We start from the raw sequence: 27,529 nt of genomic DNA on the forward strand, positions 1-27,529 counted from the left end.
CCACATTTCTTTCCAGCATTAATGCATTTGTTAGTCCCAGAAGGCTTAAACTACAGATGTTTAACATCCTGCTTATGGACAGATCATCTGGAATATGAACTAAGAAATCTATACGACTTATTAGTATATGTTATGAGTGAAGCAAAGATTTAATAGCCTGTTCAAACTAGATTAGTGAAACAGTTTCTTACAAAACCGCAACTTCTTAAAATAGACTCATGTAAAAATGAAAAATTAAGATATTCTTTTGATTAAAAATGATTTTTATCAGAAGAATTTGTCACTAATTAATGCTGTTTACATAATAGTGCATGTAACATTAATTACAGCTTTCAGAATGTTAACTGCAAACCTTTTTTATTTTTTTCTCCCTTCTGTGAGCACAGATTTACCAGTATGGTAGAAATCAGAGCTCTTTTGAGGTTTTTTTCTGCAGTGTATTTAAAGTGATCATAAATCAAGTCTAGAATTCAAAGACAATTAAGGACATAGGCAGTAAAAAAGACTGAGCAATGCTAACCCAAAACTCCAATCATTTTTAAAGTAAGTGGGGAGAACACTGGTCAACTAGGCGATTGTTGGTATCCCCCAAAATGTAATCTCCAAGCTGAAGAATGGCAGCTGGCAGAACAGCTGGTGAATAGGATTAATGTCAGAAGAAAGAAATAAAACTCAACATATGTCCAAGCCTGCGGTGCTGGGACTGAGCATGATTGTACCCCGACGGATACCATGTGTACAGCTGGAAAGTGCCACTGTGCCATGCTTCTCTACCCCACAAGGTCATTTCTAAGAAGTATAGCTAATATCTGAACTGAACTTTTCCTTGAGAACTCTGTCTGATCAAGGAATGAAGAAACAAGCTTCATAGTGTAAATATTTTGGCCAATTTTAATGCACTCTGAGTGGGTTTTTTATAATACAGTCTCAATTAAAAAAGCAGATTAGTATTAAAAAGGACAGATTGCACTAATGTAAATATAATTTTAAAGCTATTTAAACCTTTTAATCTCATTCAGATTTCCACATTCAAGGTTCAAATAATACCAAAACCACAAGTTTAATATAATAATTTCATTTCATAGTACTTATATATTTTATTGAAAACAATTTTAATAAACAGAATACATAGCTACAATATGCCAAAGAAATTCAGAAAATGGGGGGAAATTTGATACTAGCATTAATTCATGTTTATATTTTGAAATGTTAGCCCATAAGGTTTTTCAGCTCATGTCTCAGCATACTCCTGTTTTTTTCTGTAACAGGGCAGTTGTTGAAATCGGTTATAGTGAAGAACTGTAAACATATAAAAATTCCTAACTCATGAGAAAGGCCTGAGTATTTTTAGAAGTTTGAAAAGAACAAATTCTTTTCATTCTCCATTTTTCTACTAGTAGCTTCAAACAAATTCTATCAGCTAAATAGCAAAGTTCATACAAAACCAAGCTACACCACAATTGTATACAGAGAGAGAGAGAGAGGACAAAGGGTTTACATAACCCATTTTGTTCTGTGTCTAATGTCATTTTCAAATATGGTGATTTTGGGTGCCTTTTATTTTGCTTAGGGAATAAAAGGGGAAAAATTACAGCCCCAAATCCAGGTCACATTCAAAAATACTGGCTTCAGTTCTGTTCACTTGAAATTAAAATATCTCCTTGATGAAAATGAAAAAAATTATTGAAGGGAAAAATGACAACTATACCCCAAAACAGTTTTTTCACCTTTTCACCTTTTTTTTTTTTTTCTTTTTCCTTTTATTATTGTTATCTTTCCCTCTCCTTTGCTCTTTTTCTGTTCTTTTTTTTCCATTCCTCTCTGGCAGCATATCAGGAAACATGCAGTGGAATAATATACCACACTCTCTTACCAGAGGAAAAGACACATGCATCTCAAAGGATGCAAGCATGCAATGCTACCTTGGTACCTTAAAATGGAATATCCAACTGGCATTCCATCTGCCAGCTGCAAGACAGCAACAGGTAACCAGAGGTAATATTTTATTACTCATACTAAGTTGACTTCACTTAAGGGTTGTATAGCTTTCCTCTTAAAGAAAAGAAACAAGAAATGTCAGGCAAACCTCATGACTTGTTCAGGTTAGAATTTTATTTTTCTGACTTGTAGAAGGATGCATGTTCATATTTTAATAATAGTGGAAATCATTTACAGTAAGAGATGCAAAAGAGCTACAAAAGAAACCCCAGTAGAGATGAGAAATTTAAGCCAGTTTGAAATTAGTAACTACCAAAGGCCACAACTGTTGCTGATTCGCAAACAGTGCAATTACAAATGAAATTTCCACTAAAACCTCTAACCTTTTTTTTTTTAATTATCAGGTTCTGCTATGATAGTCACAATTTTAGATAATATGGTATGTTACATAAAAAACTAGAGGCCTTCTATTCTTTAAACATATTTTATAACTCCATTAGCGGCCTAATTTTAAGTGAACCATAGTAGTATGAACTGATATAGTTTGTATCTAAGAAATTTCTAATGTGTTTTCACCCCTTAACAAAGATAATTCACAGTTTGTGTTCCATCATCCATTTCAAATGTCACTATAACCTACATTTATTTGGTATTGCCTAGCCATTTTCCATTTACTTGGAAATACCTAGCCATTTTTACCAATTTCTCCTAACTGCTTCTCAAATGAAAACCAAGAAAAAAAGTGGAAAAATAATTTTACATGATGACAGTAAAAGTATAATGTGCATTATAGTCTAATGTCCTGATGACTGACTCCTTCAGTAGGAAAAATGGTGAGAAATTTTAATTTCTCATACAAATACATTGGCATTTCTAACAGCAAAACTTCTAGTAGAGATTTTGAGCTTTCCTTGAAGGAAAAGGACTCATACAAGAAGATTTAAATGTCTAAACAAGATGGAAAATTTTGGATATTTTTCATCATATAAAATATTCCCCTCTATTTTAAGACAGTCTTGATTCTAAGTAAGAATCTCCAGCAGCACTAATCTAATATCATTATGTAGTGAGGAAAATGTTTTTGTTTACATTTATATAAAAAGGAAAGAAAAGTACTTTGCTTATTAATATCTACTGAATTGTTTAAGAGGATTTTTAAGATACAAGTTAAAAGAATTTCATAATTTCAATTTCTCCTTTTCATTTAATAGTAGACATTCATTAGGACCCACACACTGTAATAAATTATAATAATTTCAAACAAGAATTAAATTACTAGGTACCTAGTGAAAGAGCCATTTTTTCTTAGGTACCCTGTAATCTAACTGTCAGATTTAAAATCTATTCCAAATCAACTCTTCACAACATTCACATTTATTCATCTATGCTAAATTAATAAAAGGTGTGAATAATACTGACAAAATTGATCATTATTGTTCATGTAGATTTAGAAAATTATAAGGTAATCTAAAATATAAAAGGAATTGAGGGAAACTATTACAGTTCTTATAAATAAATTCATCCTTTACTATCTTTTTTAAATCAGAAAAAAATCTTCAGCAAGAATTTATTGAGATTGACTAGCAAAGCTATTTAATAAATTGCACATTTCAGAACGGAACTGAGTTTTTATTTCAAAAACTATTAAAAATTGACAATGACACTAATGCAACATGAGAGTTCACCCAATATCTTAAAAAGTAATGTTGAAATTCCAAAAAAGCTACCCACTAACAGAGTGATGGAAATTTTTTGTAGTTTGAGCCTTGGGTATGCTAAACACCTTCCAGAAGGTCCTGAGTGAGCTCAGGTAACATGGATGTAAATGGGAATTGGGGTCACCCAGAATCCATTGGAATCCAGATCTGACCGAAATCATCAACTCTGTAAAGCAGGCCAACCATCTCTCCCCCTTTATCTTGTAAATTGACGTACAAGGGGACAGCATTATCCAACGAATTAAAGCTGTTACACAACCATCTTTCCTTACTTTCCACATCTCAGCACCCAGAAGTACACACTGGATGCTATTCCTGCTCTAGTAAAACCAGAGACAATGTCTGTATCAGGCTCTCCCTCTCCTTTGCACATTTGCAGTAATTCCTGCCATCTAACCTCAGTGACCCTCTCCCCCCTGACGGGGATCCCTGCAGATAAAGTAAAGCATGTCAACATCTGTTCCCATTCACACCGATTTTAATTTACAAAAAGAGCTTTGCTATTTTCAGAACAGGCTCCAGAGCACAATGACAGATTTAAGGCCTTTAATGGGGTTGCGTTTTGAGTGTGTCAGCGTTTCAGACTCACCAGGACTTGATTCTAAGGGGCTGTACCAAAGGAAGCTGCGGGGGTTTGCAGAGCCACAGAAAGGGTGTTCTCTTCACTACCGTGCTATTTACCTATAAACCCGCTGGCAAAGTTTTATGTCCTTAACAAACCCCTGCATTTTCTGCTTTGAGCAGAAATTTGAGATCACCAGGGATACAACTCCTTCCCTTCCCATTTTCGCTCTGTGCATTCCTTCTCCCACTACACACCTTTCTGAAACCCAGCATGTATTACTGGGGGGATGTTTTCCAAACTGTTTTCTCATGACAGAGTTCTGTTCTTAACAACTTCTGAACCCACTGGTTTTTATGAGAGCATAACCAGGACAAAGCACTGTGTGGTTTTTGGGTTTGATAGATTTTTTTTAAAAGCCCATGGTCCTTGGTCTCTCCTGCTCTATTACAAATATTACAATAACTGTCATTATTCCAAAGTTCTTTTAACTGGTCATTATTTATTGATTATCCTTGTAAATCTAAAGTATTTATTCATCTCCCTAGAAAGTTGCAGAGACGCAGACTGTGAGGATCACAGTGGTACAAAAACAATTCAGTTTCAGGGAATTTATGGTGAACTCAAATTAGATTTTTTCCCATGTCCTCAACACGGTTTAGAGGTTTTTTTAAAAGATATATAATATGAAGAACAACTTGGAGAAACAATGCACAAGTTGTGTTGTAATCACAGAACAGCTAAGACATGAGCAGCTGAGCAGAAGGAAGATGGGCAGTGGAATGCCATGCAGCAATCAGCACTGTTGACTAATCAGAATTTGAGACACTAGAAGGTAATAAGGGTATTATAAAGAATGGCTTATTGAAGGAGCAGCTGTTTATGTGTAGCTCACTGTTTAAATGAATTCCACTAGATTGCCATGGTATGTTTTGGTTAGAAAAAAAGTTTTACTCGAAAAAGTGTAAAAAAGAAAAGGAAAAGATAGATCAGCAAGGGTATCATGACCACAAGTACATAAATAGAAGCAGTTCTCTAGGTGCTGGGGACGTCTAAAAAATTACATAAATTCAGTGGCCCTGGAAGTTACAAAAGAATATTCATTACTTAGGCAAAGCTTAAATGTCATCTTTGTTAGCCTCAACCACTGAGCGTTGTTGCCATGGGCACAAGAGCTGAGGTGGTTATGGAGGGTAAGAGACAAAGAGGAAAAAGCCAAGGGAAAGTATAACTAAAACCAACTACAGAGCCATTTAAAGACATTGATATTTGCACCAGCAGCCAATAAACACAATAAATAAATTCAGCCTCATTTACAAAAAAAAAGCCAATTTTATTATCCCTTCCCATAAACATTGTAATAAAGTAGTGCTATGATTTCAACTAGGAAAATCTAATTTAATAATGTAAAAAGACCAAAAATAGAAGCAATATTCAAAATCGCACAAGTGAAAGCAGAAACTCACCATAATGTTCAGACAATAATCATGTTCAAATCTATGTGCCATAGGGTTATTCAATAGTTTTTTGCTTGCTTGTTTGTTTTCAGAAACCAAGTTAAAGTTTTGCTTTTCAAAATATCTTTGAAGAGTTGGGAGCAGAAAGGAGACTACCTAATTGTAGTGGAAATTTATCATAATCCATTATTTAAAATATTCTACTTTGGACAGCAAGGGCTTGGTAATATTTAAAAGCAGTCAGCAAGAAGTGGAAACTCTGGTATCTTTTGTAACAGTTCACATGTCAGACTGGCGAAGTGCCCACAGTGTACGGCAGAAAAATCTATTTAATGTCTGCCCCACAAGGCGACATGAGGCTTGATTGGCAGAAAGCAGAGAGTGGCTTTTGATCATGTGTCCTAACAAGCAGTTCCAGCTCCTGTCTCTTCGGCTGAGCGGCTCCACATTACCTATTCAAACAGAAGTGACAGGCCACTGCACTACTCTTTGGCTCTAGTCTCACGCAGTGGGAGCTATGCTGGAGACAGAGCCACTGATTAAATATATCACTTTTTCAAGACAAGCAGGTTGTCTGAATCAAAGTTGGACAGAATAGACTCAACATTATTAAAAGAGGATATAAAACTGGAGTTGAGTGATGTTAGGCCAGTGTGTACAGCCTCAGGGATTCACAGACTGACAAGGGGAATAAGGAACAGCAGAACTCATAAAGCAGGGTCAGAAATTAGCTGTGACACCTTGGCCATTTTCCCATCACTTCAGGGCCACTGTGTTTCAAATCCTATAGTCTCTTTTTTGGCCTTTTTTTTAATGATTTTCTGTGTGGAAAGGAGGAAGGGGGGTGTAAAAATCATTAATTAGCAAAAGTTGCAAATTGAAGTTTTACAATTAGATATAAAACATTAGCCACATTTTGCCACCTAATATACTCTATTTTCTAATTAGATTATGCCTTTTTTCCTTGTGTTCTCATCAGCCAAATTATTGTCATCAAATAATTTGTTGATACAGCACTGGCTACCCTTGCTCTAAGGAACAACTGAAAGCTGGGGAAAATGACTGAATAGAGACGCTTATTACATTGCCTTGTTAGTTCATTAACAAATTGGTTTCATTTTTGAGGTCATACGTCTGGCCACTGTCTGTTGTGTTACCTGATACACAGACACAAAAGGGCAACAGACATGATTCTTTTTCTAGTTATTATATCACAGAAACACCAGATACGCTGAAACCAAGTGGAACCAATGCTCCAAGTAAATTTTTAATTACAAGTTTAACTGCAGATGTAACAAAACCTATTAACAAAGCTGCAACAACCCCATTTAAAACAACTAAAAACACAGTCCACAGAGGGAACAGAGGCTTAGGCAAAAGCTTATTTTACTTAGTGATATATGGCCAGACCTATAAAATTATTTCTGGGCTATTCAAAGTTCTGTGGAAAAAAAAATTTAACTATAATACAAAATCTTGACAGATTTTTTCCAGAACTACTCCTGCAGTAATTCTATTGAAATTAATAGAGTCACCTCAGGAATAAACTTGGTTCAATATTTATTTTTCACTATGGCAAGTTCTTCCGACATTTTAACAAACCTCTTCTCGATGTGTTAGTTTTTGTTTCACTGTAAATATTTAAAAGTAATCTGCTTGCTACATATTTAAAATACGATAAGGACTGCTAAGACCTACACTGAGAAGCAGAGCTGTTTTAAATATTGAATATGCAGGTAAATTTTAAGATAAGAGTAGAAAGGGCCGAATCTGGTCCTCATGCATATCCTGTAACACACACAGCATAGCTATAAATGCAAACTAAAATCATTCTTAAAGTGGTGTTAGACTAAGGAATTCAGTACAGAGCCCTCAATGTTTCTGGTGTCACTGCAGGCTCTCTAAGCTGTAGTGTTCAGGCTTCTTCCAGATGGGTGGAAGAGCCTGCTTGCTTCAACATTTTCAAACAAATAAAAGACAGGAAAGGATTCAAGATGGGGATTTTTAGGTTCAGTGAAGATCATGATTTACCATAGAGGGTGATGTCACATCAAGTTCTGTAAGAAATGTGAGCAGGCAGCAGTGCATTATAGCTTCATGTCAAAATATGGCAAATGGTTATGTAAAGCATTAAGTAAAGCAGTTAACAAAAAGGAAGATGAAAATAAACAGCCATTCATACATAGGGCACTGTGCCCAGAAACTCTGGGCACCTATGTAAGTAAAACTAAAAATATATTATGATTAATAAAAGAAAACAGCTATTAGATACATTCCAAAATGCTAGGCTGTAGAACAAGACATTTTGGAGCAGCTTTAGTGATTGGCAGCCCATGCTAAAGACAGACCCAAGACTGCAACAGAGTGAGCGCTGCTAGTCAGGACAGAGCAACGCTAACAGGAGCTCTCTGCAGATGTTTACACAGTACTTGCCCTTAAGACTGTATTTAACAAGGACTATTGCACTTTCTTTTTTCAGGAATATCACAATCTGAACTTTAAAAAAAACACCACTACTTCTTTATCTTACTAAAGCAGGACAGAAGAGGGTGAATTTTAACACATTAACAACTGCTTCATTTTGGACATCATTGTGCCAATAAGCAAATAAGGAAGAAGCCTGGCTACAAACAGGAATTAGAAGGATTCCTCACAGTCCAAAATACATTTGTGAAGCACAGAAATATGTAGTTGTGCTTTTTTTTCTTGGTTTTCACTTTGTGCTCATCAGCTACGCACAGCGAAGTGAGAGCACAGGTGCAGGGCTAAAACTCAGATTATCCAGATGAACAGGGCTCAGCCAGGGCTCGAGCAGAATTTCAGGAAGTATCAGACTTTATCATAATAAAGTTCCTCTTGGCTTTAAAGGTACCAGCTCAGTCTTTCAGTGCAGAACTAGTGGCCTTAAAATAAATCACGTTTTGGACCACACTTAGGGTGCTATGCCTACTTCTGGGCTCCTTAGTACAAGCAAGATATGTGACAGGAGAGAGTCTATGAATGGGCCACAGGGCAACCAAGTGACTGGAGCATCTCTCACATAAAGAGGGGCTGGGAGCACGGTGAGGCTGAGAAAGAGCAGCTTCCAGGGGATGATATATAAATATCTGATGGTAGGAGTAAAGACAGATCCAGGATCTTCTCCGTGGTGCCCAATTACAGGCCCAGAGGCAAAGAGAACAAACGGGAAAACAGGAAATTCCCTTGAACCAAAAGAAAATCCTGCTTATCGTAAGGATGACCTAACACTGAACAAGCTGTGGAGTTTACAGCCTTGGAGATACTCAAAAATTGGCAGGACATGGCTCTGAATAACTCTGTTGTAGGCAATCCTGCAGAGAAGCAGTGCCTTCCCACCTCAGCCACTCCATGATTCCTTGATTCTGTGTAACCAATAGCAAATCAGGTGAAGGGGAGCAAAGATAGACTGCCACTAAAATAATTACAGTAAGGTTCTTTCTCGGGTTGGCCAATACACTCAAAACAAGCAGCAAGAAAGCTGCTTTTCATGATGACATCCTAAAGTTTATGATGCTGAACTGAGCAGTTCTTTGTAAAAAAGGATAAATTCAAAAGCCAATGCCCTCCCTTACACTGTAAAGCACTCCAGCAAGATTTCCAAATTTTTTAAGCTCCAATTCTTCTCATTGCAAATTTCAGGGGAAATAAAATTGAAAAAAAAAACCCAACAAAACACAACAACTTAAATGAATATTTTAAATAGAAAAAAAAATATCTACTTATTTTTTTCCTCTCTAATTCCTACTCATATTTAATAATACACAAAAGCAACACAGACACTGAATGGATTTAGGCTCCCTGTTAAGAATATTTGTTTGGGGTTAATTAGCATGGCTGAAGACTAATCTTAGTAATTGTTTGTTGCTTCCACTGGTGGCAGGTTTTCTTCACAAACAAAGTGGTATCTTGGAGTTTCAAACTGAAACAGAGGTGAGAGTAGCTACTCTCTCCACTGGATGAACAAGAAAGCCTGAGCATGCAACTGCCTCATGCAGCCAGGCAGCAAGTGCCTCTGTCTCTACTGTGGCAACCAAATAAAGTTGTCAAAATTATTTTTAAATAATTATAAGGTATCTAAACCAAATACCGTATAGAAAAATAAGGAATATATCAGCATTTAAAATGTATATGCTGCTGAGCATTTTTACTGTCATTTCTTTAAGAAAAGCAGATCTAATTAGCTGTATCTCCAAAGTGTGCACCTAGCATTTTTATTATGTATTATAACATTTTGCTTAGAGTTGACATTTTTATTCTGACAAGCGCTGTCTGGAGAGCTCTCAATAAATAATACATTTACAATTTTCAGTAAATAAGCACTGGACACAAATCGTTATCCTTACTTACATCTGCCCCTCTCTAATAGTGCTTTTACAAGTAAGGTGACTATTCAGTCTAATGCAATACTCTCAGTGCTGGGAAGATATTTCCATTCATTACCTCAGTCACAAGCACTTAAAGCACTTTTAGGCCCTGTTGCAAAACAGCAGGAATGGGAAAGCAAGTAAGGCTAACTAAAACTAAAGTCCATCACCAAAGAAACCTGAGGCTATTCACCCTCCAGAACTTGGAAAATACAATGGCAAACAAGATCAGCCATTTTCAAGCCCAATTTTTTCCCTTGTATCCTTTTATTTATTTACATTAGCAATTTTAGGAAGGGAAATATCACATTCTAGTCCCTACTATTAACTTGATGACTACAAAAGGTATTTCAATTGCCATTTTAAAGCATGATCTGATCATAGCGTTGTTTGTGTCACAGAACATCAGAAACCAATGAAGTTTGAATTTATTTTTCTGCTGCCAAGATCATGCAACTGAAGTAGCTCTCCATATTTTTACAGCTATTTACTCACTTATAGTCTCTACCACAGAGCCCAATGTCAGTTGTACCTATTCATACATGTCTTGCCCTTTTTACTGCCCTTAGGAAAAAGCTGGCTTTTAAGATATCCTTTTTTATTAATGCTTTCACAATACTAATAACATACAAATAGTGTAAAGATAGCAGATGTTTGACCTGTCTAAAACAGAGAACAGAAGTGTAGAGGAATATAGTGCAGAAAATTATATAAGATGGAAGCACTGGGACAATTTATCATGCAATAAAGTAGAAATTAAATTATATCTAACACTGAAGAAGGTCAGAATTGAGGGGTTACCATGGAATTAAAGAAAAAATAAAAATGAGATGATCCCTGAAGGTAAGACATTGGAAAACACATCTCTGGGGAGGAACTGACTGGAATGGTCAGTAGATGATAGCAAAGAAAAGATTTCACCTTTTTCAGTATAATCTGTCCTGTTCAGGGACAATGAGAACAGGGTAAAGGCACAATTGTTCCAATGAAAAGGATTTTATTCATCTCACATATTCTAGGTTGAATAAAGGTGTTTCTTCAACATCATATAAGAATCTCAAAACAGTGAAAGCAAATACCTGCTCAAAAATAAAGAATTTTCATGGCTAGAATGGATGTTCCAGTCCTCAGAACTGAGTCCTGAATTTCAGACTCTTCCCCTATCAGGATCATCTCTGTTTACCAGAAAATGCAACAATTTTGTAGAGGTGCACAGGTACAAAGCCTTAAACAGAGAACAACCTGCATTGGAAAACTGAACCTCCAGGAAAGTAGAAATTCCATAAAATTCCATGGATCCTACACCGATGTAAATGTCTGACAGTAACCAAAGTGTATTTTTTTCCTGACAGGTTCTCAAATGGCTACCATCAGACCCATCAACTTTTTGCTGATGATACTGAATAAGAACTAAGAGGGGACATGAAAACCTCTTAGCAAAGCAAACGGCCTAACTAATCTATCAACCTATTCATGTAGATCTCGTTCTCCATGATACCCATGTAAAAGTCTGTGCTATTCTCCATTTGTGGGCCATGAATGAATTCCAGAACCAAGAAAACTGAATGGAAGATTCCAAATGTAACATGAGACATACTTAAAAGTGCTGCAAAATTCCTGTAACTACACAGAACCTGGGAGTAGTGATTAGATTCTCAAATACTACAACACTGGGTAGACTGTAGTGTAGTCAGCCAGATAAACACAAAGATGAGGTGGAAAGATGACAATATGTCCCAGTTTCTTAAATAAAAATTGAAAGACAGCACTTAGTCACAAAATACTATTCTGAAAAATTTAAAGGACATAAGAAAGTGGATAATCAAAAATGCCTAAATTCTCATTCAGAATGATAAATAAAAATACGAGACAAAATATTAATGGCCAGACACAGTATGGTTACACAGATTGAGTCTCTCTTTAAAAAAAAAAAAAATAAAAATTAAAATGTATGTTTAAATGCATTCTAAATTTCATTAAACAAAAGTACATTAGTGGAATTAATTTCTGATAGAAAAAGCAAATACAACAGAGAGAAGAAAAATAGGTTGTATCTTCTTTCAGTTACCAGGAAAATAACCCTAGAAAACACTTGTTTTGTGGTAATGTTGCACAATGCTCCAAAATTACCTTAGCTTAACACATTAAGACATAGGAATTCACTGTAGAATTCAACAAATGAATCCTTAGAAATTTTATGATCTACAAAATATCTATAAAGAGAAGAATATTTTTTTCTAAAAAAGCAGCATATATATCATTGAAAAAGAATGACCAAAGTGATTTTACCAAGATAATTGGAATTAAAAAATAAAAGAGAAAAAATAAGTTGCATTTAATTTCATGGTAAGGAGGTAAATAATGGAAGAAAACAGCAATTTAGGAAAATGTGCTTCATATCTCTCTTTTAATTCAGTCTGAGTCATCTATTTATTTTCTGGACACTTGGGCTTTTGCATTTTTATTTTAGAAGTATGTCTGGAGTTTAAAGAGAAATTCTCTTTCTTATAGATGCCACTATATACAGCTTCCAACAAAAAGCAAATAAAAGTATTAAATTAACTGTATGCATAACTGATTCTGAATTTTCTTGTTTTTTAAGAAGAAAAGGGAAACAAGATACAGATGGTACTGAGCAGATATGGCTTTTTCAAAGGTGATGAAAGGATTTGAAGGTGAGCTTTCTTCATATCCAAACAGATACGCCATTGACCATTTGCAACTTTCATGGGTATCACAAAGAACAGAACAGTAGCAATAAGTCATTTTTATTGATTACTTCGGGTAATCCTAATACCAAAACCCAGTAACATTTTAAACGTCTTGAACAAAATATCTGTATCCACAAAAAAAATAAAAAAGAAGAAAGAGCAGGGGTCTGCAAACACCAAGTGTGTTTGGACAGCCGGGGATCTTGCCTTCATCAGTGGAAAGTGTGGGTATCCAGCGCACCGTAAAACAGATAACTTGAATTAAATCTCTGCAAAAATTCTGAAAAACATTTTAAAATATTCACTGACCATAAATGGTCAGCAGTTCACTTCTAGGACTCATACACCAAAGAAAACTCCTGACACAAAAGGTCCTCAAAGGTTGTGCTTAAAATTATGCTAAAAAACAAGTATACATGTCTGAACTCTCTCGGTTCTCAGCTATGGCCAGCTTAAAACAAAGAATGCAAAATTGAAACTCTCCATTCATTTAATACAACATAATACACACATATTCTTAAAAAAAAATACAAAAAAACAACCGTAATAAAAAAAAATAAAAAAATAAAAAAACCCAAAACCTAGAAAATAAGCAATTGCAACCAGAAATGTTTGCCAATGGCCACTTATAAACACAGTATGTGGGGGTTTAAGTTTACTCACTTCCCAAAGAAATTAGCAGGAAATTCTTGGATCTGTATGTGCAGTATTTCAATATACTTATATTCCAATATAATTATTGGAATGATAGAAAGCTTTGTAGGGGAAATGTTAATCTATTTAAAGTCAATATAACAGAAAGTGTTCAGTTATTATTAACTCATGAAGCTGGAGAAAAAAGAAAACAACAAAACACGAAATTAGAAAAAACACCACTACTGAGTAATGTAGTAAGATTTTCCCTACTGCATATAGAATTAATAATACATGTAAACCCTTAATTTTTAATTTAGGTATCCACCCATATATCCTCCTATAGAGAGAGAGTACAAAAAGGTAGAGAGATGACAGAGAGTAGAAGGAAATTTATGAATATACTACTCTTTATATAGATGTTCGTTAGAACATAGTTGTGTACATACATAGAAATATGTATACATACATAGAAATATTTACCATGCATACATAGAATACATAGAAACAATGCATACATAGAAATCTTTGATCTCTTAATGTTCAACTATGGTCTTCAAGGAGAAAACAAGAATGGGAAGCACTTCATAAAAGGCTTGTGCTAGAATTGTGCACTGGGCTTGGTTGAAAAATGATACTGTATACATTGCTCAGAATCAAGGTCAAAAGTGAATTAGGAATCCAGGCCCTGAGTAATGAGGGCTTAGCACTTAGCAGAAATGACATGCCCAGTTTCCAGCTCAGAAGTGCCAGCTGACCTGACAACCTAGCATTCCAGATCTGAAAGGGGGAAATCTGTTCTCCTCGCTATAGACAAGATGTGTACTACTAATTATTGCTCCTAGAGGCTTATGATGAAGTACAGTAGGATAGTTGTCTGGAAGCCAATTCTCAGCACAGAATTCAGGCAACCCAGGCTGTAAATCTGTCTCACAAAAGTAACATAAGCAATATTCAAAAAGAAAAGTCTTTTACTTAAAGGGGATAGAAAAGGAGAGAAGCAGTTAGACCATATTGCCTAACATAAACTCTTCATTTTGAGCTATGTAGAGCTTTAATACTTGATTGTACTGTAGGTTACTTCCAAAGAAAAAGGCCAGTAAAACAATCTTTTGGCTCATAGAATAACTAAGATGAATATACTGAAGTTATCCAAGAGGCCCTAGAGTCTAACGTTATTGATTAAATTAGACACCTGTTCATTTCTGACCTCTTCTGTCCTACGAGAACACGTGTCAGCAAAGTCTTTACATACTCAAATTAACTCTAAATATTTGTAGCATTCTTTTCTTTTTCAATTACAATTTTCTCATAAGTTTTCTCATTTCCAAATCATTACAAATTAGGGCACAGGAGTGCCTTACTGCATAAAAAAATGCAAATACTGGACCCCAAAGTCAAAAAATACGTTGTTTATCCTGTAATGCTGGTAATCTGTGTTCAGAATACAAATAAAGCTAAAAACATACCTAAGCTATATTCCTGTGTGAGGCACCCGTGTTCCCACACCATACACAAGACATGACACTGGCTGAAGCACTATTATTAAAGAGAGATTAAAACAGCTGTACATTATGCTGAAGCACTCACTCTTCCCTTTACAAACAGACGGTCCTGGATTACAAGCAGCACTTGACCATTTAAATCACTACAACAACCAGATTTAACCAGCTGGGCCATATTCTCTTAGGCAATGCCTGTTGACCTCCTCAGTCACAGCTGCTCAGATGAAATTCTCATTAGACAACTTATTTTCAGGAGCCAAAGGACTCTGATTAAATATATCTATTTAGACACAATCAAGTCTTCCAGTATATATCATTTTTCCAGCAATATGAGGTACAACAGAGACCACAAGGAGTATATATAAGCATTCAGACATCTAATATCTGAGTGTACAGCACGAAGTATTTAAGTATTTGACCCGAACAACTTGTATTTCTCAAATTCAGATGATATGGATGGACCAGAAAGTTACTATGTAACAATATTAAAAGAGAATTTTCATCGAGCTGGTGCGGGGGTTAGGTCTGATGACTGGAATTCTTGAGTTCTTTACTCCACATTTAACTCTACAATTAACCTGACATATGACTGCGTGCCAGCCCAAATCCCACAGCTACATCAGTGGTCAAGGAGGTCATCCCTATAAATAAGGCTAATATGAACTATTACACTCTTTCAAAGGAGATATGCAAGAATTAAAGCCCCACACCACAGTATACAGTAGAAACACATGACTTTTCTCCACTTCATTCATTAAACCAATTATATTATTCTTTCTGCTTATAAAAAACTCAGCAAGTATTTTTCATTTTGGCCAAGCAATTTCGTGACAAGGAAGGCCTTAGTACACAGAGGGCTCCTCAATTTCATTGGTTGCATACCATTTTAAGAAAAGGACTGCATAGAAACATATTTTAAAGGATAGATGTTAAAGAGTGTGATGTATGGTGTGTGATCAGCCAATTAATTAGGTTGTTCAAAAGACACTGTAAGGTGGCAAATCAATTTCATAATCTCAGACCTCATTTCTCCAAATGACTTCACAGAGCAAAAACAAAGTTCAATCTTAAAATAGTAATTATTTTTGAAACATTTTATTTTAATCAAACAAGTATGGAGAGTACTTCTTTTTAATTCAGAGAAACCACTGAATACTGAATTGAGTATTCAAATCTGTTCCAAGAATTAGGATATTCCTAGCCTACACAGAAGTTTAGAAACATTGAACTTCTTAAGTGCAACATCCTGAAGAATTTCCAATCTTTCTATTAATTATTTTTCTGCATTAATTTATATGCTACCAGTCAAATGTTCATTAATTATTTTCTGTTAAGCATAAGTAATGGATGGGAAAAAACTTGATGCAGAACCATAACATCATCACAGAATGGCCTGGGTTGGAAGAGACCTCAAAAATCATCTAATTCCAGCTCCACTGTGGTAGGCAGAGACTCTTTTCATCAGACCCGGTTTCTCAGAGCTCCACCAACCTGAGCTTCACTTTCAGGGAGGGGTGTCCACAATTTCTCTGGGCACCTGTGCCAGAGCCTCACCATCCTCACAGCAAAGAATCATTTCCTAATGTCTAATCTCAGCCTAACCTATACATGAAGATACAGTCAAGTACCTTTGAACTTACAGGCAGACTTTAGAATAGCTTTCCATTATAATGTGGTCCATAAAAGGCAAGATTATTTTATAGATCAAAAATGACCTTTATTTCTCTTCTGATGAGAACACATAACGTGTAAGGCTCTGACTCAGAGAGAGGGATCGCTCTGCTCTGTACTCTTAAAACAACCAGTGTATACTAATATAGGGGAAGTGCAGAAAATTCTTAAGAACCCATACAGAAATAAACTATGAAATGCTTGAATCCCTACAGATAGATGCTATGTTTAAACTTTTTGATGCACATTTTTATTAGCACACCATCCAGTACACTCTTGGAAAAGCCTTAGCTGTGGTGTCAATATAATCAACAGCAACTTGAGCACTCCCGCAGCAAAGTACGAGCCAAGACCTTTGATTAGCATGGAGTGTCGAACGACTGCTACTGACTGCAGAAAACAACTTTGCCAAAGTAATATTTAAAATAGTTTTCCTAGCCTAACCACCAAATCTAAGAAAGTAATTTTTAAAAGAGTGATCTTTACAGCTGAAAACAGACAGATGGTAGTAAAGAATCTGGGACATTCTCTCTTTAGAGATGTTTCACCAGCTTCAGAAAGGACACCTATAGAACATACTGGCATTTAACAATTATGCCAAGAAATTTAGAAGCCTACTTCCGTCACTATATTATTTTATCCCATATTAAAACATATTATTGTATCAGTTCAATTTTAATTGAAATCTGCATTGCTATATTAGCCAAGGGAACTTAGAGTGCACTGTTTGAAGTGTACTGTGACCATACCATGAAACTGAGGAGTCAAAATAAGTCTGAACTCATTCATATTTCAATTAAAAAAAAAAAAAATCACAAAGTTCTACTGCCTTTTGGCTTTGCTACATTATAAATATTCTTCCTGGGTTATTTTTAATGCAACAAAAACAGAACTGGTAAAATATCTCAGAGAATCCACACAGATGCCTCCACACCTGTTTTTCTATTTCAGAGCCTCCTGCTCTCACAACTTCCTGATTCAAACTCACATATGAGCTCACAGACTAAAAGGTATTGTTGCAGAACCAAGCAAGACTTCATTCCACTTACCAAGGGGAGAAATTTTCATGGTGGGTCCAGACTGTTTGCACACATACACTGATAAAACCACTCTCCAATTCTGTTTGTTTCCTACCACAGCCAAAATCTTCACAAAATCAATGAAAGTATCTGAATAAGGACTGGCTATATAAACAGGCTTAGCACTCAAAGATTTGTCCTCATTTTTATCTCTGTTTTAATACTTGTAACAATATCTGAGGAGACTTAGAAAAAAACCAAGAGATTTCTTCCTTTGTAATTCTAGCTATATAGGTCAGAACCATGTATTTTTACACTTAAAACTGTTTCCCATTCTTCTAGTTAGAGATGCTGGGTTATTAAAGTGATGAAAGATGAGAATTTCAAAGGCAAAACAAACCAGCTCATGTTTTATTCATTCTTATTGTTTAAAATAAACATTTGTCTTTTAAAAGGAAGAACAAATACAACTGAAGAATATCCCTCAAGTCCACAGCCAGTTAAGAATTCATCATAACCTTTCAAGTAAGAGTTGAGTTTTCACCAAATCCAACATTCTTGCTTTGACTCACAACCAAGACAATTTTAAAAGTTTTTAAAACTGGCAATTTGTCTAAAATCCCTAATGGATCTCAAACTACCATTGCCATGGAAACCTGTGAATAACTTTATCCTAGCCTTTGCCAATTATGCGGTTTTATGGCCCCCACATCCTCTATGCCATAAAAATTATGGGATTGAAGGGGTGGGGAAACTACATCAATCCTATCCAATGCATACCTTCTTGCTCAGTCCTGGTCATTTCTTCTAGTTTCTTCTGTTTCAGTGTGTCCACCACATCTGCTAGGCTTCCCTTGCGTCGCTCTGGCGTTCCAAAATTAACACTGGTCATTAGCTCGCTGCGGTCACGACCTCCTTCGTCGGGCTTGTTTGGTGAGGTAGAGGTATTTCGGAAGGAATATAGGGAACATAACTTATTACTCTCTGACTCCTGCAAAGAAACAAAACTATGTCAAAACATAGGCTCTTCTCTCATGGCAGAAGGATCTCAGGCAGGCAAAAGCTGAAAGGATTAGTTTGTAATACTAACAAGCCTACATATCTCATTCAGTTTATAAATTGAGCATTATGAATTTTATTTCCTCATTTCAGTGCTTTTCATGGGCACTTTTGTCCTTAAGTCCAGTTCTCTCCATGTTTCTAACATTCAGACTTCATGCCTTTGATAATCTTCTTCAAGGATTTCCCTCATCAGAAACAAGCCATTTCAATACTTGTCAACAATGAATGTGTTAAGCTTTTACAGTTTTCTGTAGTTCCTTAAGGACAATATGTATGGCACTAAGGAAGAAGGTACAGGCAAAGACAAATTACTCCTGAATAAATCCTCAGCTAATGGAAAGCAGCATAACTTTAAAACTAGAGAAAGGTTTAGGCCAACAGTGACCAGGGAGGAAAGAATCTACTTCACAGTTAAATAAGGTTAATAGTATGTGTGTATCCATGCACATTCACTATCCTTTAACTCAAATTTAATTTTTTCTTTAAGAATGAATGTTATGATGCTTCTAGGAAGCATAGGAAAGAATGAGCAAGAAAATGAAGTTGTGACAAAACAAGTCATATATGCCAATACACAGGTACCAAGACCACATGTATCAGGTGTTACATAGCCAAAAACATAGAAGTAAAATGGGTTCATCTTTTCTGTCAATAGACAATGTTTATTTGAGCAAAAATTAAAAAAAAAAAGTCATCAAAAAACAATGAGTAATGACAATTCTCCTCAATTTTGTGATATCACCCAACAGTGAAGCCCTTCCTGAACTACTCTGGCTCAGATTTGTCATTCTCCCAGTTATATTTGCAACATTCACTGCATCTCTGCTTTCACAACTTCAACTAAAAAGAGAAGTAGTTCTTGGATTAGTCCTCAAAAATCTCAGCCACAAGAATTTCTCACACATTTCTCTTTCCAAAATTACTCTTCTATTTTAATTTTTAATAATGCCAGGCTAGGAGTGTTAAACATTTGGGGAAAAAAAATCTACTGGGGTTTTTCTGTTTCCTTATGGTATGCCTAGAAATGTTTGTGTGTATGTTAGATTCCATGAAATGTACTTTTTTTTTTTTTTTTTAATTTAAGAGCAATAAGAGTGGCAATACATTTAAATATTAAGAAGCTAATTAATAGTCTTGTCAAAAAACATTCTCACAATGCACAGCGTTCCCCATAAAGATAACATGCCTACTACTTTATAAGCTGAAAATACCCATCTTCAGAGCACTAAAGAAACTTGTGTTCTGAAGTCTAGAAAGCATTAACCATCAGCAACACCACGAGACACAAATCTTTGCTTCAGTCTGGAAGAGATTAAGAAGTAGCTGTGCAATGTAACAGGAGGAGCAAGACCAGCAATGAGCAAGCTGGGTGACATGGGGCTGGGGACTGTGCAGGAGGAGACGGTGACACATCGTCTTCAAGCACAGCAGTCTGTGATCAGACAGCACTGTTACTGTCACTGGAGAAGGAAGCAGCATTTGCTAGGAATGTTGCAAATGTATTTATTCACTAAGACAGGAAATTAAAAGACACTGTATCTCATCCCACTGGTAGCAGCCCCTCATCAACACAGTAGGAACAACAGAGGTTTTGCACGCACAAACAGAGAGGTGACATGGAATAAAAAAAGTTATCTTTGTATTTTCAGCAAATAAACATTAACAAATTTTTCACTCCATAAGTTTGTATTCACTGAAGAATCAAACATCACAGAGAACAACATATTAGACCAGCTACAGAGATGAACTTATTTAACTGCCTTTAAAATGGAAAGCTTTCATATATTTAACTCTTTCTAACAAATACTACTTTGCATTTTTCTTAAAACTTGGTCTTACAGTGGAGATTAAAAGAGAATCTTTAATATTTTTCAGATGTAAAGCCTGGATTTCTATTATCTCTTTCCTCAATGAAGAATTAATACTACGTACTTCAGCACTTTCACCTTTGAGGACAGTACAAGAGCAATTTAGTAATTTTAAAGGAGTTTCTTCTCAAGAGAGCAACATCCTCTTACAGTACATGAAGCACATCCATCAGGCTCAATGCAGGGGTTTTTATGCTCTCAGCAAGGAACACTACATCTATTGTTTAGGCCGGAAACAAGAAGATAAGGCAAATCTGTGGAGTAAGTAGGAATAACAGAGTGTTCTTCCTCCTGATAACCCCTCCTGTTCCTCATCTGGATGCATACACGGTCCAGCACAATGTTCCTTCGCTGCAGTGAAAAACTCCCCTAGTCCTGCTTCCATCAGGCAGCACATTCACCCTTCTTTTTCTTGCCCAAAAGACTTTAATAGCCACAACAGAGATGAGACAAGTTTAAACTCCACACAAATAATGCAGATATGTGTAAGGGAGGCAGAATGATGGCCTTTGCAAGCATGAGGGTTTGCCCAGTTAATGAACTATTTTATATTGTCAGTTTTGTGGGTAATTAAAATTTAGAATAAAAATAAGACAGAAAATGTATTTGTAATATTTCTGTTTCTGTTTAGGCCTACAGCAGGTAGAGCAGGTTTTATTGACCTCACATTAATGGCTAACTAGACAGATCAAAACACAGGGGGGGCAAAGGAAGTATTCCTGTTATTTTTTCTCTAGAAAGTTGACTCAACTGTATTTGAAGGGAAGTTGCTACTTCAGCATTCAGATTGTTGAAAATGAAGTAAATGTTACAGAAAATTTATGAAGGATTTTAATTTTCATGATGGACCTAATAACCCTTTGCAGACCATCTGTTGTGGCATGTCAGGCTTGTCCCAGCACCTCACCCACTGCAAGACCAAAAGTGCAACTATCACATACATCAGGTGCAGACCAGGTAATCAAAAGTTAATTTGCATTGACATTCACATGCATTCTGTGAACGAATGACATTCACAGAGACCCTCCTAATCCATCCAGGTATCCTCTGAAAAGTCTAGTGGATCATGTGTGTTGTCTGAAACAAGAGGGATATCACCTCTGCAAATTGCTTGTTGGTCCTCTTGCTCTAATGCATAAAGCACTTTCCCTAAAAAGTCTGGAGTTCAGATGGAAAAGGACCACCATGCTTCCTAAATTAGAACAAGCCCATGAATTCATGGTTAGGAAAGGAGAACATTTTGAATATGAATATGGAACAATTTAATAAAGACATATCTCTTATCCTTAATAAGCTTTTTGAAGTCACCTTTTACAGAATGAGGAATTCCCACTTTATTTGATCTGAAGAGAGAAAAGAAAGGATGCTATTAAGGGTTTTTTAAATGTCTTTTCCAAGATCATGGAAGAGGAAGTAAAGACAAGTAAAGTGCCTAGCCATGATCAACTCAAATGTTTCCATTTTGCAAAATCTAAATGAGAAATCCATCAGCACTGATGAAAACTCTCTGTGCAAGTCAACTTTTCTCAGCATCACTGATAAAAATTAGAATATTAATAACAAAATATGACTGATATTAATATCTACTTAATGTATGTGGATACAATCTGGTGCCCAAATTCATCCAGTAGCTCCATAACACTCTAGACAAAGGACATGAGAATCCCTGGATTCTCATGTTTAAAATTCACATATTTCTGTAAAAATGGTAATTTAAGTCTAAACTTGAAATAGTGTCTTCAACACATAACATTTCTCTTTAAAAGGTACATTTTTCAGGGTGTGCTATTCTCACTGATTTCAGTGATTTCCAGGTAAGGCAGGGAAAAGTATGGAAAACATAATCAGATAAATAGCAAACATTTAGTCTATGGATAAAAGATTTAACACAGGGAATGCTTCTTCAGGATCCCACTCGGTTTTTCTGGATTTATAAAACTATCCTCCCATTTACACAATAAAACTGGATAATTGTAGAACCATTTATGCCTCTGCCAGAATGCACAAAGGATTGCACAGGAATATTTGTCCACCACAGTGAAGGCCTTTCCAGACTGGTGGCAAACCATAAAATTTGAAGACAGCTTATGAAACAAAAAAGGAACAAATCTGAAAGCTTAAACAACATGTACAAGGATTTTGTATCTTAATCTTTCCTCTTTGCCTGTGTCAGATAAAAATGCTTGAAGTTGCAAAGGTATTTAGTTGCAGAGATGACTAAGCCAAAAAATCTTACTGTTCAATACCTGAAGTGAGAATCAATATTCTTGAACCATTATTGGTTCAGTCTTGAACCGCTATTTCAGCTGCTTACTATTCAGCAGGGGCAAAATTGAGTTTATTTTTTGAAATGTTTGGGTTTCATATCAAGGTAAATAAATGGCATTTTTCCTGTCTACATTTTCCTACCAGCCCATAAGCACACACCAGGTTTCGTTACTGATCATTCAACCCACTGTGGTTAGTGCTTTGACAAAATTCTATTATTATAACAGTTTAAATACATATATATAGACACTAAAACTTAAGGATTAAGTTCCAAAGTGTACAAAATGGAGAAAAATAAATTAATGCACAAAAGAGAGAAAACCCAAAAGTAGCAAGGCATGGACACCAAAATACTATGGATGACTCATTCAGGGATAGATAGCCCCTGCATGAAATCACACTTTAATTTTACTAAAACCTCCACCTTTCTCATATATCGCTTGGAAAACAACATGAAGAGTTCCAGCACAACATGGAAAAAGCTTTCCTAGGGCTATCCTTGGCCTTTTTCATATTAGAGGCATATTACACTTTAACCAACCTCAAATTTTCTTGGAATATATGTGGTCCAACAACACTTTCCTTAGTCTTATCAGCTTTCCAGTCTGTCTGGTGTAAACAAGTGACCTGTTGGCTATTTCTTTTAGAGCTGCTGTGAATGGCTCAAGTACAACTTTGGTAATGGTAGGAACAATTCTGAATAATTACTAGCAACTTGGTAGAAATTAAGACAGGGCCCCTGTGACTATGCACATGGGATTTTCTTCACACACCACAATAATTACTTTAAAACTGTTATGCTAAGAAAATATGTAAAGATAGTTTAGTAGGCCTCTCACTCTGAGAAAATTATTTTTTACCAAGTACATTCACTAAATTTCACAAGTTACATGGGTTCTATTCTTCAAAAAGATAGCTGATGGTTTCTGTACATAGAAAGGAAAATCCTTATAGTTTCTTAGATGTTTCTACTGAAAAGGGATTGAGCAAATAATAATAATTTTCTTGTAAGTGTAAAAAAATATTTTCTTGTGTATTTAGATTCTAACAGTTTAGGTAGTCCATTTTTCATCAGTGCTCCCACTGGTTTTAACAGGATAAATGGGGGAGTACTGCTGAAAGTAATGAAAATAAAGGTCTTGATAGCTGACCCAGTGTTTTTCATATTTGGAGGCTAATATTTATAGCAATACCTGCAAGCTGAATCATGAGCCAACATGGTCACCTTTTATGAAGTCTTGTCACTTCCAAAATAGAGCAAACAGACACAAAATTACAGTTCTATTGGTGAAACATTATAGGCTAGAAAGAAAATTCAATATTCTTGCTCCTTCCCTCAAATAGCCAAAGTACAAAATATGGGGAGGGGTGTATTTAGGGGTTGAGATGCAACTTCTCAGTTTGGGGACACCACAATCATGAGTGGAGATCTGGCTTGGGACAGATCTCTGTTTGATATCCTCTTAAGGATTAAGGACAGACCAACTGGTGAGCTGGATTCTCTTGTCAGGAGTCTTAAACGGGGGGGAAGTGCACAGGGCTGCAGATTTTAATGGCAATATTTATGTTTCACCTAGGAAGGATGGATCCTCTGGAGCTCTCTGAAGGTGATAAAAGAGGAAATCTTACAAAATGAAACTGAGGGCTGTACAAAATCAGGGTCACAGTGTTAGTTAGCAATTTAATAATAACTGTGATCAACTTTGATTGAAAGTTGACAACTGCAATCCCACTTAATAGCCAGGGAGAAAACTGTTTCTGTAAGAGTTCAACTGAAATCACAGGATGAATGGCCAAGTAGTAGAAAGCAAATATTACTAACATAAAATGTGTTAGCTGAATTGGTTATTTCAATGTGGATGAGGCTTTTCTGTTATAAAGGGATATTTATCTGTCTCTGCATTGAATGGGACACATGTAAACACCCCAGGAAAGTTGGATATCCAGAGTGGTTTTGATTCCAAGTACTAGAGGCATGCTGGCACTTGGAACTAGTCTGGAGTTAACATATAATGAAAGCAAATGTTTACAAAATCATTTCCAATCACTACATTAAATATGGTTTCCCATTTTGAGGAATTTAATTAAATAGAATTAAAATAAATTAAAAATCTAAGTGATCATTTCCAATTCTCATCTGATTAAGAAAGAAACACAAAAGTTTTATTAAGAAAGATTTATTTAAATCCAAGGCTTTAGAATGACTGCTATGAGCTATTGAGAGAACATCATTTGTTAAGTCTCAGCAAATTATGCTAGTGGGAGGGCAAATGGCAAGTAATGGAATTAAGCTCAAATCTTTAACTCAACATTTACTGTGGTAAAACTTATAGTGATTTCACTGCCAAAGTATAGGCTATATACAATCTGTAAAGGGCTTGTATTCCATTTTTTCTACACATCTAAAAACCTCAAGAAGAAACAACAGAACAATAACCTCTAAGCCAAGAAATAATATGCTAAATTGAGAGTTAAAAAAAAAAATAAAAAAGAAAATAACTTTAGATCAAAGGTTTAAAAATAAGATGTCCTAATAATCAGGCATATATAATCCAAGAACGGTCTTATGGAGAGGCCACTGCAAAACCAGCTGCCTGTTTGGAAGGCATGGGCAGGGACTTTTTGTCTCATGTAAAATATGACCACTTATTTGCAGCAATCCCTTCCTGCTCAAGTGTTGGAGCAAACCAGGTAAACCAACTTTGGGTACATAGATTTCAGAGGTTTACCATTTTTCAGCTTTGTGATTCGAACCCTTCTCTTTACAAATACGCAGCCATTTGAAACACGCTGACAGGCACTTTGCTCCATTCCACAACAGAAAATCACCTCAAAATTTTTAAATGCAATGACAAATCACTTCTATATGGCAATCATCTCGCCCGCAAATGATATGCATAAACTCATGTGCTTTTGTAAGAGTTAGATGCTAAGGATTTCCTTAATTATCCAAATACCATATGTCCTAACTCCCAGTGTTTACGTTTGGTAATAAATCACAACAATATTGAGACTTTATGCCTTGCACTTTGGTTAAATGCACTTACTAAGGAAAAAGTAACAGACAGCCATTTACAAAATGATTATTTAGACTTACATTTTCATCTAAACTGAAACTGAAGAAGCATTGTGATCAGTCCCAGCTGATCAGCACTGTTTACTTCTTGGGTAAATAAAGACACATATTTTGTGATGCATGTTTGCCAGAAGCTGCCAAATAAAACAAGGATTGTGTGGCTTGGATATTCCAGACCACTTTGTATATCCAACTTCCCCTTATTAGGTCATCTTAATTGTCCAACTTATAAGTAGGTCTATTGTAAATATAAAAATAAAATTTGTCTTTATGTTTTTAGCAGTATCGAATGCACATGAAAATCCTCCTCTGTATATAGTTACATGACATGCATTACATGCTCTATGTCCCCCTTTTAGCATTTGCAGAGGATTGCATACAGGAAACCAGCCTGCTGCATAGAGTACTTGCATTTCTTTAAGGCAAACACTGATGAAATATTTGGAAGATTGAAATAAAAACAAGAAATTTATGAGACATAAAGGTATCACATAAAATTGCTGTGAATTACAATAACATTGGCTGAATCCCAGGACAGATAATCCTTATAAACATGCAGGAATGTTGTAAACTGTATATGAATATCAGTGATACAGTACATTAGGAGACTCATATTACACTTGGTGCTGTGTAAGTCTCAGTCCCTGGGTTTTTCATGGCCTCAAAGATTAAAATAAATATGTGTAGTATCTTTCCTCCCTCCATGAAGATATTTTATGTACACAGTTTTATTATGCTGAACAAAGATACCAAAGTCTGTTTTTTCTTGAGCTGTCAAAGTACAAAAGAAACGCAAAAAGTCCTTGCACAGATGTAGTAAAGTGCTGGATTTTATCTTTTGGCAGGTGCTCAATATGCAGCCCACATAATCACATGTTAATGACTGGAGTGTGTTAATCAGCATGCATACCTGATTCCTTCTTGCCCAAGGAAAAAAAAAAATTAACAATTTAGAATGTGTTAATGTCTTCTACTTTTGAAAAAATTCATGTCAATATACAGAAGTGAATTAAAAAGTTCTCAGAAATTGCTTCATAAAAATAGGAAATGTTAAAATAGGTGAATGGAATAAAATTACTACAGATTTAGATGAACATAAACCACAAGTCTTTTGCAAAGAACTCAGGTGATGATTAATTCTGTTTAAACACAGTTCACCCTAGAATATAGGGAAAGGTTTAAAATAGACTGTGCATTTGGAAAAGAAAAATTATACAACATCAAAATGAAAATAAAACAAATATAACAGGCATGCCAACAAGAACAATTATTAGATTCTTTTTCAAATAAAGTTCAATTTTGTATTTCACCACCTCCATTAAACACATTATCCTGCACACTTTTAGGGAATTGTTTTATTATTTTTAATATGAAATGTTAACATCTTTTTATGCTAAAGCTAGTAAAACTAAGTCCTTGATATTTCAAACCTTTAGACGTGCTTAACATTATAGTTGTGGGTAGTCCTAATAAAGTTAAGCACCTGAATGCCTTCTGAATCAAAAGAACATGCTTGAAAAAGAATTAATTCTATCTTTTCTGTAATATATTTTACATGAATGTTTATTTTATGAAAATATAAAATACTGTATCCTCAGATTTTTCACACCCTTTAATTTCAGCCAAAACTTTGTACCCATGCAATTATATATGTAG

General features: G+C 35.5%; 1 protein-coding gene across 15 annotated transcripts in view; it reads right to left on the bottom strand.

Moving 5' to 3' along the window:
- The window catches only part of SOX6 (SRY-box transcription factor 6), a 366,339-nt gene that overhangs the window by 196,875 nt on the left and 141,935 nt on the right, over window positions 1-27,529 (bottom strand). For all 15 annotated transcript variants that reach the window (XM_058851096.1, XM_058851086.1, XM_058851105.1 and 12 more), the window contains one exon: window positions 18,380-18,590. In XM_058851096.1, the coding sequence (XP_058707079.1) occupies window positions 18,380-18,590 (211 nt within the window). The remainder of the gene's footprint in view (window positions 1-18,379; window positions 18,591-27,529) is intronic.

This window comes from Poecile atricapillus, chromosome 1 (genome assembly GCF_030490865.1).
Source record: "Poecile atricapillus isolate bPoeAtr1 chromosome 1, bPoeAtr1.hap1, whole genome shotgun sequence".
NCBI classification, from domain to species: Eukaryota; Metazoa; Chordata; class Aves; order Passeriformes; family Paridae; genus Poecile; species Poecile atricapillus.